At 32.9% G+C, this 19,430-nt stretch overlaps 1 protein-coding gene across 1 annotated transcript; it reads right to left on the bottom strand.

Annotated features, from left to right (window-relative positions):
• On the bottom strand, nucleotides 1-2,207 carry LOC107452550 (uncharacterized). The gene has a single exon (XM_016069042.4). The coding sequence runs from the start codon at nucleotides 1,528-1,530 to the stop codon at nucleotides 154-156; it is 1,377 nt and encodes a 458-aa protein (XP_015924528.3). The 5' UTR covers nucleotides 1,531-2,207; the 3' UTR covers nucleotides 1-153.
• Between the last annotated feature and the right edge of the window lie 17,223 nt (nucleotides 2,208-19,430).

The following is a 19,430-nucleotide window of genomic DNA, read 5'->3' as shown; positions in this document are numbered from 1 at the left end:
TAAAGTTTAGTTGAAAATATCTTATTACATTCACTACAAGAATAAGGCTTCTAATCAGTATGAACATGACTATGTCTAGTCAGTTGACGTCTCTGTGAAAAATTCTTATTACGTACACTACAAGAATAAGGTTTCTCCCCAGTATGAACACGACTATGTAGAGTCAGTAGACTTCTTTGTGGAAAGCTCACCTGTATGAACATGACTATGTCGAGTCAGTAGACTTCCTTTAGAAAAACTCTTATTACATACACTGCAAGAATAAGGCTTTTCACCAGTATGAACACGACAGTGTTCAATCAGTTGATCTCTTCGTGAAAAACTCTTATTACATTTACTACAAGAATAAGGTTTCTCACCAGTATGAAGGCGACTATGTTGAGTCAAATGACCTTTAATTGAAAATCTCTTTCTACATACACTACAAGAATAAGGTTTCTCACCAGTATGAACACGACTATGTTCAGTCAAATTAGATCTAGTTGAAAATCTCTTATTACATATACTACAAGAATAAGGCTTCTCACCAGTATGAACACGACTGTGTCCAGTCAAGTGACCTCTTTGTTTAAAACTCTTATTACATATACTACAAGAATAAGGTTTCTCACCAGTATGAACACGATTGTGTTCAGTCAGAGAACTTTTTTGTGTAAAACTCTTATTACATACACTACAAGAATAAGGCTTCTCACCAGTATGAACATGAATGTGTTCAATCAGAGCACTTTTTTGCGTAAAACTCTTATTACATACACTGCAAGAATAAGGTTTCTCTCCAGTATGAACACGACTGTGTTCAGTCAGAGTACTTTTTTGAGTAAAACTCTTATTACATACACTACAAGAAAAAGGCCTATCACCAGTATGAACACGACAGTGTTCAATCAGATGATCTCTTCGTGAAAAACTCTTATTACATTTACTACAAGAATAAGGTTTCTCACTAGTATGAACACGACTATGTTGAGTCAAACAAGATGTAGTTGAAAATCTCTTACTACAAGAATAAGGCTTCTCACCAGTATGAACGCGAATGTGTTCAGTCAGAGTACTTTTTTGTGTAAAACTCTTATTACATAGACTACAAGAATAAGGTTTCTCTCCAGTATGAGCACGACTGTGTTCAGTCAGAGTTCTTTTTTGAGTAAAACTCTTATTACATACACTACAAGAATACGGTTTCTCACCAGTATGAACACGACTGTGCTCAGTCAGAGTACTTTTTCGTGTAAAACTCTTATTACATACACTACAAGAATAAAGTTTCTCACCAGTATGAACATGACTATGTTGAGTCAAACAAGATCTAGTTGAAAATCTCCTATTACATATACTACAAGAATAAGGTTTCTCACCAGTATGAACACGACTGTGTTCAGTCAGAGTACTTTTTTTTGTAAAACTCTTATTACATACACTACAAGAATAAGGCTTCTCACCAGTATGAACTCGAATGTGTTGAGTCAGAGTACTTTTTTGTGTAAAACTCTTATTACATACACTACAAGAATAAGGCTTCTCACCCATATGAACAAGATTGTGTTTAGTTATAAGATCTCTTTGTGAAAAACTCTTATTACATATATACTACAAAAATAAGATTTTTCATCAGTATGAATTTTGCAGTGTGTCTTGAGACTACTTCTTTTTGAAAAAATCTAGTTACATATATTACAAGAATAAGGTTATCTTGCAGGGGGAAAAAAAACACTTTCACAGTACATGATTACTTTTCGGAGAAAAACTTCGTTTGCTCATACTGCACAAACAAAGTTTCTTAACAATGTTAAGACAAATGTCATTTATCTTAAGAAAAATTCTAATTACATGAAATGCAAGAAATACGATTCTTGCTTATATGACCCACTTTAAGTATTGGTCTCTTTGTTAGCTTTAAAAATTAAATCACTGCACTACCAGAATATTGTTGTATAACACTTTTTGCATGAGTTACTAGAGCAAGAATCATAAGGGTAGATAAATTGTATGTACTTGAGTAAGATCACTTGAATAACAATCATAAATAGCAAGAAATGATCCCCAACTTTTTTTATTCAAAATAAATTTTTTTCTTTTATATTTGAAACAAATAGCTATAATAAGATAATGGGGAAAAAAGGGATACTTCCGTATCGTGATCTGTGACGCCAACAAGATTCGCCAAGGCGCGATTCAACGCAGGCGATCCAGGGAGCACATCAAAGAATAGTGATGTGCGAAAAACGAACGAATCGATATTTTAATCAACTCTTTCTTGTGAATCGATTCATCAAGTTCGTTTTTGAAAAAGAATCGATTCTTTTTTTCTTTTTTTTTTTTTGACAATATTTTGTACTCTACACTTTATAAGCTTATTCAGAGTTAGTACTTATACTTACTAAACATCCGCATATGCATTTGATACAGCATTTCGTTTATACAATTGGAGCTTGCTAAAATCCCAACTCAGTCGAATAGACACAGGTACATTCTCACTCGAGTATCATGTGAATGACAATCTGATTGGTTGAAAATATTTACATGCGAACAACTTGCCAATAAGTTACTCGTATGTGTGAGAGTTTTCGCAAGCGGAAAAATCGCATCCAATGAGAATGACCCCGATGTCAATGCTTGCGCACAACCGGTTTCCGGAGGTGATTAATAAAATGAACTCACTTGAAGGATGAAGGGAATTGAAAATGCTATTAATGCAATGCATACTGCATTCTGATGCAGTGAAAGGTATGCATCACTCTCTTTTTTTTTCTTTTCATCTACGAAATTAATAAATTCTATTGATAAACAACAATTTAAAAATGGCAACAACAACTGAAAAGCTGTCTTCTCCAGTTTCGGTTCTTACTTTCAAATAAAAAAGATATTGATGCTGTAAAGCTCAGATATTACTTTTCAATCCTTAAATATTAAAGAGCGAATTTTTTCATTCGTACGGTTAATTTTCAATTTATAAATTTCAGTAAATATGAAGCAAAGCAGAGTTTTATGTTATCGTTTATTCTATGCCAAGGAGCGAGAGCCATAGAAAATGAAACCGTTGCGCTGATTGGGTAATGAACTTACGTATGAATGCAAATGTCTGATTGGTTGAAAATGAACTGAATGAGAGAAAAAGAGTCGAGAATCAAATGAACGATCCTCTGATTGGTTGAAAATAAGTTGAGTCGAATAAAAGACTCACTGAACTGTTTGCCTATCTCTTAGCATTAAAAGAATCATTAAGCCAAATGAATCGATTCTTTTGAACTGTTTCCTATCCCTTAACATTGAAATCGGCTCAAAGAGTTGAATTGAACTTCTAAACGATTCATTTGAGTCGTTTCGTATCTCTTAACATTGATATCGGCTCAAAGAGTTGATTTGGATTTCCAATCAGTTCTTTTGAGTCGTTTTCCTATACTTTAACATTGCATTCGATTCACTGAACTGTTTAAATGATTCATTTGAGCAGTTTTATATCTTTTAACATTAAAAGAACTGTTTTGAGAAACGAATCGATTCTTTTCGCTATTATCTTTTTTTCTAAAATTAAAAGATGCCTTCAGAGGGATGGGGGTTATGAAAAGGGGCAAGTAACTAAAAATTTTCAGAAAAAAAAAAACAGTTTTTTTTTTTTTTTTTTTTTTTTTTTAAACGAAAAGATAAAAAAAAATATTTATTTTTTTAATGATTGAAAAACTGTTTATTGCGAAAAATGTGAGTATTTAGAGTAAATATTTTTTTACTGCTGGGGGGAGGGATATTTTTAATTATTTCATTTATTTATTTTTTTCCCCCTTTTCTTTTTTTTTTTTTTTTTTTCGGAATACTTTTAGACAAACTTATTGAATATCAATTCATATCCTCTCACTTTTTCAAGTTTTAATTTTTTAAGTTTTAAAACGCAATTTAACTATTTTTTTTATTTTGTTTCACGTTATACAATTTGAATTTTTTTCATTATTATAAGTGAATTTACCGTTTTATTTTTTTACGAATATCTTTATTATTCATTATTGGTCTTTATATTAACAATTTTTTTTAAAAAAATAGTTATTTTTTAATAAAATTGATGAATCAAACAAATATTAAAAAAAAATAAAAATACAAAAATTCTAAAAAAATTATTAGCATTGCCTAGATTAGCAGTTCCTAAATGGTGTTTCGCGGAACCCTTGGGTTCCGTTTAGAATTACAGGGGTTCCACTAGTTAGTACTTTTTATAGCCACATTCAACTGGACCACCCAAGTGGAACATTCTGCTTTTGAACCCTAGAGCCCAAGATCTAGATTAATGGTTCCCATTTGGTGTTCCGGAAAGCTCAATGGTTCCGTGGAAAAGTTACAGCGGTTACACGAGATAGTACTTTTATAGCCAGCCAAGTAGAACATTCAACTTCTGACCCCTAGAGTATAGGATCTAAAAGAGTGGTTCCCAAATGGTGTTCCATGGAACCCTAGAGTTCCGCCAAGAATTGCAAGGGTTTCTCTAATTGGTACTTTTTTTAGCCACATTCGACTGACCGCCGCTTAACTGGAATATTCTGCTTCTGCACCCTAGAGCCCAAGATCTAAATTGATGGTCCCCAATTGGTGTTCCGGAAAGCTCAATGGCTCCGTGGAAAAGTTACAGCGGTTACACGAGATAGTACTTTTATAGCCACCCAAGTAGAACATTCAACTTCTGCCGCCTAGAGTGTAAGATGTAAAAGAGTGGTTCCCAGATGGTGTTCCATGGAACCCTAGAGTTCCGTCAAGAATTGCAAGGGCTCCGCTAGTTGGCACTTTTTTTAGCCACATTCGGCTGATCACTTAACTGGAATATTCTTCTTCTGCACCCTAGAGCCTAAGATCTAAATTAATAGTCCCCAATTGGTGTTCCGTAAAGCCCTATGGTTCCGTGGAAAGGTTACAGCGGCTACACGAGAAAGTACTTTTATCAGGTGTTCCGCCGAAAGAACGTTAATTATTTAGAGTTCCATGGCAGAAAAATATTGAGAGCCCCTGACCTAGATCAACTAATTCAAATACTAAAACAGTCTAAACTAATTTGTACGACCACCTTTTATAAAGACTTCCATTATAACGACCATTAAAAAAAGAATCAAAGAATCGATTCATATAACCGTTCATTTTAGTGAATTGATTCTAAAGAATCGATTCATTTAAATGAATCGATTGGCACATCACTATCAAAGAACAGTCGGCGGGAAGGGGCGGAGCTTCACTAGAGAGGCTGAACAAGAGTCGTCGTTGCTCAAGCGTCATATATCACGTGACTCTTAACATTACACTTTACGTTTACAATGGATTAAACTTATTTCATTATTTATTTATTTATTTTTCCTAGTAATATTTTCTTTTTAAATCGCTCTTATAAATAATACATTTAATAATTATATTCAAATAAATTTTTAAATTATTTACGAAAAATATTTTAATAATAATCAAATTAAAGATTAATTATAAATAGTTTAATGATGTTCCATTAAATCATTAAATTTTTCAATTTTTTAAAAACAAAAAAATAATAAAATTATATATATATATATATATATATATATATATATATATATATATATATATATATATATATATATATATATATATATATATATATATATATATATATATATATATATATATATATATATATATATATATATATATATATACTGGTGTAATAAATAGAGAGAATTTGTACATCTCATAAAATTTGCGTTACATGGAGAGAAAGACCACGAAACCCTCCACGGTTAGCCTAGCGGTATATATATATACTTAGATTATATATATACATACATTATATATATACATGTATTATATATATATACATACATTATATATACATATGTTATATGTATACATACATTATATATATACATATATTATATATATACATACATTATATATATACATATATTATATATATACATACATTATATATATACATATATTAAATATATACATTCATTGTATATATACATATACTAGGAGGCTTCGCCCCCTGCTTGCTGGCGCTCGAGTGATGACGTTTAAATGAAAACGAATAATATGGAAAAGAAATTGATAAAAAATGTTGTATATGAGGAGGTTCTGTTAATAATTTTTTTATTTTATCATTGTTTTTTCTTACTTTTAATTGTTTTTTACTTACTTTCAAAAAATCGTGCAGCCAGAAATATTAATTAACAGTTCATATTTGTTTGAGATATTTCTTAAATAATGCATAAAAGTGCAAATCATTGGTACACAAACAGATGTGAAAAGAAAAATCTATGAAAAATGTACATAGCTAGGTTTTGTGAAGATTCAGAGATGTATCGTAAATAGTTTTTAATTTTAATGTTTTCACCTTATTTTTTTTTATAACAACTCAGACAAAAATGTTTATTGATCATTGATAACATAATTATTTCATTTTACCTTTGTTTTTTATAAGTATTCAATACGACAAAAAATTAAATTGCTTAATTTGATTTGTCGAATTTCAGTTACATATGTTTTTATAATATAATTTGCTTTTGTCGGATTGAAACTAAAATATTTTGTCAGTTGACATTATTGTAGTTAATTGGGCAAATACTTGCAATGGGTTCTGCTTTTGAAATATTACTCAGCCTCAACTTATTAATATTACATGTTTTAATTTGTTTGCCATATTTTAAAGTTTTTTTTCATTTGATTTTAATTGTTTTCAGTTTAAAATTTAAATTACTGGGGGGAGGGGAGATGAAGCACCATATAGGGAGCTTCAAGGCTACGGAGTTGAACGTAAGTAGTCGTAAACCCATGAAATTGGGTCGGCTGTTCAACGACGGTTATAAAATAAAATAAAAATAAACATCAGCCAAGGGCCGGGATAGCCTGGTCGGTAGGGCGCTGGGCCCATATCCAAGAGGTCGTGGGTTCGATCCTCACCGGCCGAAGACTCCCCGTGTAGTAAATGGTGACTGATGCACGTTAAATCTGTCGAGTCTCAAAGTCCTCCATGTTCCCACAACAAATCAAAACTTTGGGGGTACTGATCCAGGAGTTTCCTTGTCTTCTGGATTGGTTCAAAATTACAAGGCTACGGAGTTGAACGTAAGTAGTCGTAAACCCATGAAATTGGGTCGGCTGTTCAACGACGGTAATAAAATAAAATAAAAATAAACATCAGCCAAGGGCCGGGATAGCCTGGTCGGTAGGGCGCTGGGCCCATATCCAAGAGGTCGTGGGTTCGATCCTCACCGGCCGAAGACTCCCCGTGTAGTAAATGGTGACTGATGCACGTTAAATCTGTCGAGTCTCAAAGTCCTCCATGTTCCCACAACAAATCAAAACTTTGGGGGTACTGATCCAGGAGTTTCCTTGTCTTCTGGATTGGTTCAAAATTACAAGGCTACGGAGTTGAACGTAAGTAGTCGTAAACCCATGAAATTGGGTCGGCTGTTCAACGACGGTAATAAAATAAAATAAAAATAAACATCAGCCAAGGGCCGGGATAGCCTGGTCGGTAGGGCGCTGGGCCCATATCCAAGAGGTCGTGGGTTCGATCCTCACCGGCCGAAGACTCCCCGTGTAGTAAATGGTGACTGATGCACGTTAAATCTGTCGAGTCTCAAAGTCCTCCATGTTCCCACAACAAATCAAAACTTTGGGGGTACTGATCCAGGAGTTTCCTTGTCTTCTGGATTGGTTCAAAATTACAAGGCTACGGAGTTGAACGTAAGTAGTCGTAAACCCATGAAATTGGGTCGGCTGTTCAACGACGGTAATAAAATAAAATAAAAATAAACATCAGCCAAGGGCCGGGATAGCCTGGTCGGTAGGGCGCTGGGCCCATATCCAAGAGGTCGTGGGTTCGATCCTCACCGGCCGAAGACTCCCCGTGTAGTAAATGGTGACTGATGCACGTTAAATCTGTCGAGTCTCAAAGTCCTCCATGTTCCCACAACAAATCAAAACTTTGGGGGTACTGATCCAGGAGTTTCCTTGTCTTCTGGATTGGTTCAAAATTACAAGGCTACGGAGTTGAACGTAAGTAGTCGTAAACCCATGAAATTGGGTCGGCTGTTCAACGACGGTAATAAAATAAAATAAAAATAAACATCAGCCAAGGGCCGGGATAGCCTGGTCGGTAGGGCGCTGGGCCCATATCCAAGAGGTCGTGGGTTCGATCCTCACCGGCCGAAGACTCCCCGTGTAGTAAATGGTGACTGATGCACGTTAAATCTGTCGAGTCTCAAAGTCCTCCATGTTCCCACAACAAATCAAAACTTTGGGGGTACTGATCCAGGAGTTTCCTTGTCTTCTGGATTGGTTCAAAATTACAAGGCTACGGAGTTGAACGTAAGTAGTCGTAAACCCATGAAATTGGGTCGGCTGTTCAACGACGGTAATAAAATAAAATAAAAATAAACATCAGCCAAGGGCCGGGATAGCCTGGTCGGTAGGGCGCTGGGCCCATATCCAAGAGGTCGTGGGTTCGATCCTCACCGGCCGAAGACTCCCCGTGTAGTAAATGGTGACTGATGCACGTTAAATCTGTCGAGTCTCAAAGTCCTCCATGTTCCCACAACAAATCAAAACTTTGGGGGTACTGATCCAGGAGTTTCCTTGTCTTCTGGATTGGTTCAAAATTACAAGGCTACGGAGTTGAACGTAAGTAGTCGTAAACCCATGAAATTGGGTCGGCTGTTCAACGACGGTAATAAAATAAAATAAAAATAAACATCAGCCAAGGGCCGGGATAGCCTGGTCGGTAGGGCGCTGGGCCCATATCCAAGAGGTCGTGGGTTCGATCCTCACCGGCCGAAGACTCCCCGTGTAGTAAATGGTGACTGATGCACGTTAAATCTGTCGAGTCTCAAAGTCCTCCATGTTCCCACAACAAATCAAAACTTTGGGGGTACTGATCCAGGAGTTTCCTTGTCTTCTGGATTGGTTCAAAATTACAAGGCTACGGAGTTGAACGTAAGTAGTCGTAAACCCATGAAATTGGGTCGGCTGTTCAACGACGGTAATAAAATAAAATAAAAATAAACATCAGCCAAGGGCCGGGATAGCCTGGTCGGTAGGGCGCTGGGCCCATATCCAAGAGGTCGTGGGTTCGATCCTCACCGGCCGAAGACTCCCCGTGTAGTAAATGGTGACTGATGCACGTTAAATCTGTCGAGTCTCAAAGTCCTCCATGTTCCCACAACAAATCAAAACTTTGGGGGTACTGATCCAGGAGTTTCCTTGTCTTCTGGATTGGTTCAAAATTACAAGGCTACGGAGTTGAACGTAAGTAGTCGTAAACCCATGAAATTGGGTCGGCTGTTCAACGACGGTTATAAAATAAAATAAAAATAAACATCAGCCAAGGGCCGGGATAGCCTGGTCGGTAGGGCGCTGGGCCCATATCCAAGAGGTCGTGGGTTCGATCCTCACCGGCCGAAGACTCCCCGTGTAGTAAATGGTGACTGATGCACGTTAAATCTGTCGAGTCTCAAAGTCCTCCATGTTCCCACAACAAATCAAAACTTTGGGGGTACTGATCCAGGAGTTTCCTTGTCTTCTGGATTGGTTCAAAATTACAAGGCTACGGAGTTGAACGTAAGTAGTCGTAAACCCATGAAATTGGGTCGGCTGTTCAACGACGGTAATAAAATAAAATAAAAAATAAACATCAGCCGGGCCGGGATAGCCTGGTCGGTAGGGCGCTGGGCCCATATCCAAGAGGTCGTGGGTTCGATCCTCGCCGGCCGAAGACTCCCCGTGTAGTAAATGGTGACTGATGCACGTTAAATCTGTCGAGTCTCAAAGTCCTCCATGTTCCCACAACAAATCAAACCTTTGGGGGTACTGATCCAGGAGTTTCCTCGTCTTCTGGATTGGTTCAAAATTACAAGGCTACGGAGTTGAACGTAAGTAGTCGTAAACCCATGAAATTGGGTCGGCTGTTCAACGACGGTTATAAAATAAAATAAAATAAACATAAGCCAACGGCCGGGATAGCCTGGTCGGTAGGGTGCTGGGCCCATGTCCAAGAGGTCGTGGGTTCGATCCTCGCCGGCCGAAGACTCCCCGTGTAGTAAATGGTGACTGATGCACGTTAAGTCTGTCGAGTCTCAAAGTCCTCCATGTTCCCATAACAAATCAATACCTCTGGGGGTACTGATCTAGGAGTTTCCTTGTCTTCTGGATTGGTTCAAAATTACAAGGCTACGGAGTTGAACGTAAGTAGTCGTAAACCCACGAAATTGGGTCGACTGTTCAACGACGGTTATAAAATAAAATAAAATAAACATCAGCCAAGGCCGGGATAGCCTGGTCGGTAGGGTGCTGGGCCCATGTCCAAGAGGTCGGGGGTTCGATCCTCGCCGGCCAAAGACTCCCCGTGTAGTAAATGGTGACTGATGCACGCTAAATCTGTCGAGTCTCAAAGTCCTCCATGTTCCCACAACAAATCAACACCTCTGGGGGTACTGATCCAGGAGTTTCCTTGTCTTCTGGATTGGTTCAAAATTACAAGGCTACGGAGTTGAACGTAAGTAGTCGTAAACCCACGAAATTGGGTCAGCTGTTTAACGACGGTTATAAAATAAAAATAAACATCAGCCGAAGACTCCCCGTGTAGTAAATGGTGACTGATGCACGTTAAATCTGTCGAGTCTCAAAGTCCTCCATGTTCCCACAACAAATCAAGACCTCTGGGGGTACTGATCCAGGAGTTTCCTTGTCTTCTGGATTGGTTCAAAATTACAAGGATACGGAGTTGAACGTTAGTAGTCGTAAACCCATGAAATTGGGTCGGCTGTTCAACGACGGTTATAAAATAAAATAAACATCAGCCAAAACTTTATAAAATTGCAATGAACCCGATATGAGCAAAATTAATAATCCCAAGAAAATGCATTTTGAATCGCAGCAAAAATTAATGGAGTGCGCACAGAAAGAAAAGAGAAAAAGCAACTCACTTCTTCTTTAAGCTTGAATATCCTCAGATTTAGGTGCACCGAATTCTCTAATAGCTGTTAGATACTGTCTAAATTTATCATGAATAGAATCTGTGTACCTCCATCGCCACATAAATTCGGCGAAATACGAATCCAAAATTGCGTCTGTGGTACCGGACTGGCGATGACATTTTTTTCTAAAGTCCCTTTTTATGACTGTTCACATACCATCAATCTTACTGAGCAGAAGAAAAAGTAACCTTACCAGCCGGTATCCAACTTAGAACTAACGGATCTCTGAAATCACATACACAGCTGAACATTTAAAAACAACGCTAAAATCTAAACTAATCAGAATCACGATTGGGTTTCAATATCGCCCAGCTTGGTGATCAACCGCGATTCTTGGCGAGAATCAAGGGGCACCCTCAAATATAGTCAACCCGAGTTAGGCTCTGCCACTTGTGCTTCGAATACGGAGATTAATCTCCAGCTAATGACCTATAGTAATTTGTTAAATAATATTGCTTCCTCGCTTTATATAAGTTTATATTGTTGTTTGCATTAAAATTGCTTTATATAAGTTTATAATGCTGATAACAAGGACCTTTGACATATTACAATCCTATCATATTTTCTCTATGTGGTGTTAGTGCAGAAAAATTGCCAGCTAATCTCCAGAAAAACGATTTTAATTTTGTTGGCAAAGCGAACAAAAATGTAATTGCGTAGCAATTATCGGGGGTTCGCGAGCGGTAGCGAGCAGGGGGCGGAGCCCTCTAGTATATATATATTGGAAATTGATATTTCGATCAGTTACTCAGCTACAGTGCGCAAATTTCAGCTGGAATTTTGAATTTTTAAAAATTTTTTTTTAAAGTTTTGAAATTTATTCCATAAAGTCTATTAAACTGTTGTCAAAATTTTATTTGTTTTAGATGAACTAAAATTTTATGTGCTTAGGACCAAGTGGTTTTGCTTATTTGATTGAAAGTTGATTAATAAAGCCAATTTAACTATTTAGGAATTGTTTTCACTTCATTTAAATGTAAAAAGGTTTATAAGGCCTTAAAATTCAGGAAAAATTTCGTTGTGATACACAGAAAACATCACCTAGATAACAAACATAAATCATAGAAACAATGATAGATGAAATGGCTTAGAATCATAGTTTCAAATCAAATTATTGTTGTTGTTTTTATCGAAAGGCCATTAAGGCAAGGTATGTGTTTGCTCTTGTTTAACAGTGGCCCCAGTAAGCACACACCTCACGGCAAACGTAAGGCCGTAAGCTGGCATTCTAGGTAGGATAACGGCAAAAGGCAAGTACAATAGGGTCCTTTATCGTTTGTTTTGAGGCATTTCAGGAAGCGGCGGAATAACTCCTCACTTATACAGGCCCGAAAAATAAAACCGCTGTTTGGCCTCTTACACTAAATTAGTTACAGGACCTTTATTGTATACCGCTGTTTGGCCTCTTACACTTAATTAGTTACAGGACCTTTACTGTATACCGTTAATTAAATGTAATGTTACAATTGATTAATAATGAATAGATGCAGAGTTGGTAAAAAATGTGCTTTTAACTCAAAACTTTGAAAAAAATCAGGAGAGAAAGGAAAAAAATTCATAAAACATTAACCGTATTTTTTGAGAGGAAAAAAACAGTTTTTATTATTCTTTGAAAACTGCTAATTTTTTAAATAGAATATTAAAAACTAGAATTTTATTATTTTATTATAATCTAAATATACTTTCTGTGGCATTACCTATTATATTTTTTAAAAAAGTAATTTTAATAAAAAAATAATCATTTTAAATTTGATTACAATTTTTAAATAAATATATATAATTATTTTTTTTTATTTTTTCTTTTTGAAATCATTTTCTGAAGTATAATTTTTAACTCGAAATATAATATATTTGTTACTTTCAAGAAAAATTGAATACATATTCCCTTAAAAATAAGAATAAATATTAATACTTATAACTAGAACAATGAAATTAACCAAATGAAATTAACATGAATTTTTTTCAGACTATGATTCTTTTTTTAAACATTCTTTAAAACAAAAATGAATTGGTAAGTTCAAAATTCATGTAAATAAAAAAATCCATTTATAGAAAATAAATAGAAAAAAATATTGTAAATTGCTTATATCCTCCTTGAAATTATAAATATCTTGAATTTAGAGCAAGGATTTTTAATTAAATATGCTTTTTTATTACATTAATTTACTAACTTTTATTACAATTTAAGTATTTTGTAATAATGAATGTATACCATTTAAAAAAGTAAACTTTTCATTTATATAAACTGCTTTTTGTTTTTTTTTATTTTAATGTTCATTTTAAACTTAATATCTTAGTTTAATCACTTACTTCTTAAAAACTGGATTCAAAATAGTTTAAATGGTCTTAGGAATTTTGAATTTTAAAAAAATCGTGTTTAAATTTTCTGATTGGTTATAGCAAACGTCTAGTCCAATAAAGTAAGTAACTTTTTTTTCCGTAAACTTTTAAGCAATACTTGAAGGTAATAATTGCTTAGGAAATTTTTTTCTTCAAAATATGTTTTTAAATAATAAAAATACATTTGGATATTTTTATTAATTAAACTTCAAAATATTAAGCAAATAATTTTTTCTCTAAGCTTATAATACAGAATATAGATAAAAATAAAAATTATACTTTCAAAATGTTAATTATATTTATTTTTTATTCGCATAACAAAAATATTTTTTCATGCAGTATTATATTTATTTTTAAAATAGTTTATATACATTAAGGAAAAAAAAACTGTTGTGAATGCAATACACAGATGGCGCTGTTTTTTTATTTTTTACTTTAGACGTGTTTTCGATTCCTGCCGATAGATGGCAGAAAATATAAAGTGTCGGGTCTTGTAGGGTTGCCTTTATTTTAACTTTGATAGAATTTCGCCAATTTACACAGAGTGACAGTCGGTACGGCTTCTGTCCTGGCTGAGGCATAACCCCCCGCGGACTCAGCGGAAACCATATCCCTCCCCCACCCAAGGACAACCCTCCAACAAAAGTTTCTGCTTACTAAAAAAAAGCAAATCTATCATTCATGTGTGGCAAGGGTCTGCACTATTTATTCTAGCATAAAATGTGACATAAATAAAAAAATGTTCTACTGCATATTGCCTTTACCAATTAAATAGCGGAATAGTTATTTAAAACCAGAATTGCGTTATTGAGTTTTATTTTAAAACTCAATTCTTTTAATAGCAAATTAGACAAAATTAAACATTAAATTTCTCTGTTTCAATCTTTCTTTACACTTACATTCATCACATACTTCAATTCAAGTGTTAATCAAAATAGCATCGTATTTAAAGCTGGAAAAAATACAAAAGTTATAGCATGATTTAAAAAAAGTTACCGATTTTTTCTTCTATGAAGTCGATATAAGATTTAAATAAAAATGCATTGTGTGAAAAATTACTCATTCTCCAATAATGTTCCCTAGTTGCAGAAAAATGAAAGAAACACGACAATACAAAATAATAAACGCACATTTATCCATTTTCAAACGTCATTTGCAAAATGTTTCCTATACATGAGTTAAAAACATTGTTTTTTCTCACAAGGGGTTTTGGGGTTAACAAATTTTAAAATTGTGCTGTGTTTTAAATCTTAGGAAACAATGGCAGAAATATGGCTGAAATATGAAAATAACGGTAAGAGAACCGAAATTTTATTTGTTTGCCCAATTAAACTGTTGGTATAGTTTTAAATTTACGGTCAATTTGCAAATCAATATTTTAGAAAAGGCATAACTATTTAGACAAAATTGAATGATTATGTAATTAGAACTAAGTGGAGCTCGTTTAACTTTTAACCATAAACTGGCGAAAAATGAAATAGTATTTCATGCTGCCGAATCGACTTGGCAATTTTCATAGTACAAAACGAATCCAATTTTCATACCTAGTTTTTAAAGAGTGCAGTTCTTTTAGAATTAATTTATTAAAATCCGGTTAAAGTTTGAGGTTAATTTTAAAAAAAATCAAAAACAGATCATAGTTCGTAAACATGCAAATATTTAAATATATTAAATGTTTTTCAGATTGTGACGATAATTTATACCTTGACTGCAGCAGATAAATTTTTATCAATTGATCAGCTTCTACAGTCCCTTTTTAGAGGCGATTTTAAATATTAATCATACGCTTACTGATAATAGTTGTTCGACACAATTTATTTTTATGTATCCTTGTTTTCTACATGGAGGCACCGTCACCTGTTCGCTACGCTCGATAATCCCTGTAGTTGATTCTCGTTCATCAAGTTTGAAATAATTGAAGATCAAGTACAAATCGTTTTCTTCTACTTTTTTAAATAAAAATTACGATTGGATTGCCAGCAGTTGTATTTTAAGGATTACTAAGTTTTGACAAATGAAAAATAAGGAAAAACGGTCTCGCCGAGAGTTATTACGCATTGAAGATGTTCTATGAAAAAAGCAGTTTCTGCCCACGCGCAAAATCGTTTTTTTTTCTCTCAGAACTAGAGGCATTGGGTACAAACCTTTCTCAAGAATGTTCTTAAAAGTTTTTTTTTTTCCTGAAAAGTCGATTAAAATTTATTTGTTTAATATAAAATTATTATACTTTTATTTAAGTTCATTATATTAACTTGTTAATTTTAACAAAATAAAAAAGATAGCTGGATTTGAATAATAAATAACTGTGCTTAAAAATATTACATTTAGAAAGGCAGAATGCGAGACACAATAAGAATTAATAAATTAGAAGTAATTTTTTCTTGTTAACAGATCATATAGGAAACAATTCTTATTTCTCTTTATTCTACATATAGTTTCAAATATCGGTATGAAATGTCGAAGTTTTATATTTGGCAACACCTAATCTTTTTCTATATATATTTTTTTCTTTATTTTTATTATTTTTAATAAAGTCAAGAGGGATATTATGAAAATCGCGTAAATGAAAAATTTTTCCACAACAATCGATAAATATTTATTAGTTAAAGAAAAAATTAAAAAGAACCTTTTAAATTGTAATAACTTTCAAACAAATAAGAGTTTCTAAGAGGAAATAAAGACTCTATGTTACGGTTATAAACTAAATTTGGCTCTTTCAGCATACCAAATTTAACTTCTGCAACTGAATGCTTGCGGCCATAGAGCGGCCCACGTGTTATTTTTCTAACAAGAATAAAAATAATCTTGACTTAATTTTAGAATTATTTTTTAATTCCATTGCAATTTGCGTTCAATCTCCTACATATCTGCGTAATGTGAAGTTTCTAAATCTAACAGTGTCTGATAAAGTGTAACGTTAAGTTGAAAACCCCAAAACAGTGGCGGTGTCAGGGACCTTTTCAGTCTTCTGACAGAGAAGGAAATTTATTAATATCTGCTCGTTTTACGTTAATTTAGCAATGCAGTTTATTTTTCCAACTTCATATAAAAAGAAAGTTTTAGGAATGATCAATGTTAATGTTATTATTCTAGGTTCTCATGCGTTCGCACTTCTCGATTAGACCAATTTAATCGAAAACTTCAACACTATTATCTTAAGTAAAGAATTCTAAGAGTCATGAAAAAAATCATGATAGCGTCTCGAAAATCAAAAAGCATCTCGAAATGTAATAATAAAAAATAAAGAAGACAATTTTTGAAATTCTTAGAATTCATTGTTTTACAGACTGAGTTTTTTCTTTTTATTTTCACCAGAGCGTATTTTTAATAGTGTTATATTAAATTACTTTAAAGCATTTTATAATCTTTTTATAGTTAACTTATACACAACTATTGTTCTCCTTTTAGGCAGCAATTATTATATAAATATTAATACTGAAGAAAGAAAAGAATTTTGTATTGTTCTACGAAACGTATATTGGCTGGAATTAATTATCAATTTGGCCCATTGACTGACAAAAGGATAAAAATTAATTTAGACACCTTTTGTAATTTATGACGACCTTATAAAAGATCTATCCAAGAAAAAAAATGATCAATGGGTATCCAGTGATTGGAATAGTGCATTTACAATTCTCTCATGTTATTAAACTAATAGTATTCTTTGACTTTCATTAATCATTTTATTAACAAAATTGTAATTGTAAAGTATATTTTTTCTCTCTTAATAACACATACTTTTTTTAATTTTTTATTTTAATAATCTTTTTAATTTGGATTAATTCGGTTTTTAGAAAACAGTTCAAACCAATCTTTCAATAAAATTTTATATCAATAATATCTGATATCTAGTAACTTATTCTTAGCTTATTTGCAGTTAAATATAATAAATTTCGCAATTATAGTAGGAATAACGAAGTTTACCTAATACGACATAGTTAAATTAAATTTTTACTCTTTATTTTGTAAAAAAAATTTTTTTTTTTGATATTCATATTTTTTGTAGAATATTTATTTTAAGGAACTTGTAATTCAACGTTGAGTAATTTACGCTGAGTAATTTTTTTGCCGTATTGACTTATTCATTCTTTATTTGACTTAGCTCAAATAAATATAATATCTCCCGAAATTGGTTATATGGGGTTTATATCAAATAAACCCCATATAATCAATTTCGAGCAGTCCAGTAAACATATCTTAATAGAAAATTAAAGGATTTAAGTTTCCAACTCAGAATTTTAACACCTTAATCCTTACACTACTATAACAAACCTTAAATGAAAATATTGTTTCGAATTATTTTCGTTAAAACAAAAACAAAGTTTACTCACTGTCCCTTCCTTACACAGGGGGGTTGCTCTCCCAGGAGCGACCCATCATAATAATTAATTATCGAATTAGTGCTGTTTTAAATAGTTTTCGATAAAATTATAATAATTTGAATTATTATTATTAATGATTGCACTAAAATTAGTAGTTTGTAATGCAAGCACTTTTGTACGTTGTAAGAACTAGCGCTTTTTTTTTCTGCATATATTAAATGTAAAGTCAATATCAAAAAGAGAATCATAAGAATTTTAATGATCAATTTTATGCAATAGAATTTCAGGAATAAAAAGGAGTTTGTAAGTGTATTTGTGTGCCCTTCATGATATTAAAATATTTGTTAGTAAAAGAAGTAAAGACCTTTATTTTAGAATTAAGAAGTTAAAGTTTACTTTGAGGGGGACGAGTACTAGTGATGGTAGGTGATGGAATGTAGCTGTTTCAAAAAGAGATCCTTTTCCTCTCTTTGTTAGTGTATGGTAACTTGAGAAGTTAACGATGTCCGGTTATGCGTTTCTCACATCCCACCCTGTTGGGGGTCAGAGTTCTTGAGGAACTTCAGACTTTTCCAATATTTTGTTATTTTTTTATGTTTTGAATCGATCTCCCCTATCATCAATTTCAGTTTTAATTTCTTTCCTTATATTGCTGACGATTATTATTATTTAACATTTTCATAAGACCACTATTATGTTCAATTGTTCGTAATAAGTTTTTCATTGAACTGTTTATTTTTTTTCCTAAAAAAATAAATAAGCAAAAAATATAACAGAAAAACGCAAAATTCTCATATTTCGCAGATTGCGAAAAGCAATACACCGTAAAAGTCATTTACAGATCAAAATTGTGTTTCTAAAATGTATCTAACAAAAATCTTTCAACCATTTGGGGGAAATTAGAAAAGTAAATGAAAAATAAATATATAAATGAACTCTAATTTTTAAAAAAAATATTTTTTGATTTAATATCAAGGTCTTATTTGATTAGTAATATAACTTGTTAAAAATGGAGAGGGTCTCGCTTTTTATGCTTTATAAGTACAACAAAGCATCATAATTCTTTGCACTTTTTTGGATTTTTAAACTCCTTGTATCTGAACAGTCCAGAGCTTGTAAATGATTCAAATAAATCAAATTCATTCTCATTCATGTGTTTTAAAATTAACATTATTCAAATTAAAATTAACATTAAAATATTATAAAGCGAGAAATCAGTTACAACCTGTCATAATTCTAACAATTGATATAATAAATCGGTAACTTACTTAATTAACTATATTTCGTGGTTCGTGCAATAATGAAGAAAGCTAAAATATAAAAAGAAAACTGTAAAAGAAAAATTAACGGTAATTAAATTGTTAAATCTTCTTATTTCGCATCTTCATAAATTATTAAAATTCAATTCTTCTCTCATCTGGACACAAATGCATTTAAAATTAGATCTTTTGAAATTCATGCATTTAAATTTTTTACTGTCTTAATATTTATGAGTTAACTCAGAAACTTCTAACCGTATTTCATTTCTTAAATTAGCAAAAAAGTTCAGAAGGAAAAAATAATTAATGTCCTCTGTTTTTATTTAATTTTGAACCAATACAGAAAAATTTATGAACGGGCAATGTTTAGGGAGGAAAACTCCTTAATTCTTTGAGTAGAGAAATAATAATACGTTACAATACCATGCGTTTCTTTCTAAATTAAAAATTCGTTAGGGCGTAGCCAACGGAGTTAAATTATTGCCGTTTGCGCCATTGATAACTTCAATCTACGTTTTATTATCTGTATT

Source organism: Parasteatoda tepidariorum, chromosome 6 (genome assembly GCF_982258835.1).
Source record: "Parasteatoda tepidariorum strain Cologne lab strain chromosome 6, Ptep-v5.0, whole genome shotgun sequence".
Lineage (NCBI taxonomy): Eukaryota > Metazoa > Arthropoda > Arachnida > Araneae > Theridiidae > Parasteatoda > Parasteatoda tepidariorum.
The sequence above is the reverse complement of the archived record's forward strand: the minus strand, read 5'-3'. Positions and strand labels throughout refer to the sequence as shown.

Excerpts from the sequence above, each read along its gene's own strand:
- LOC107452550 (XM_016069042.4), bottom strand. The coding sequence starts at position 1,530 with ATGGGTGAGAAGCCTTATTCTTGTAGTGTATGTAATAAGAGTTTTACA.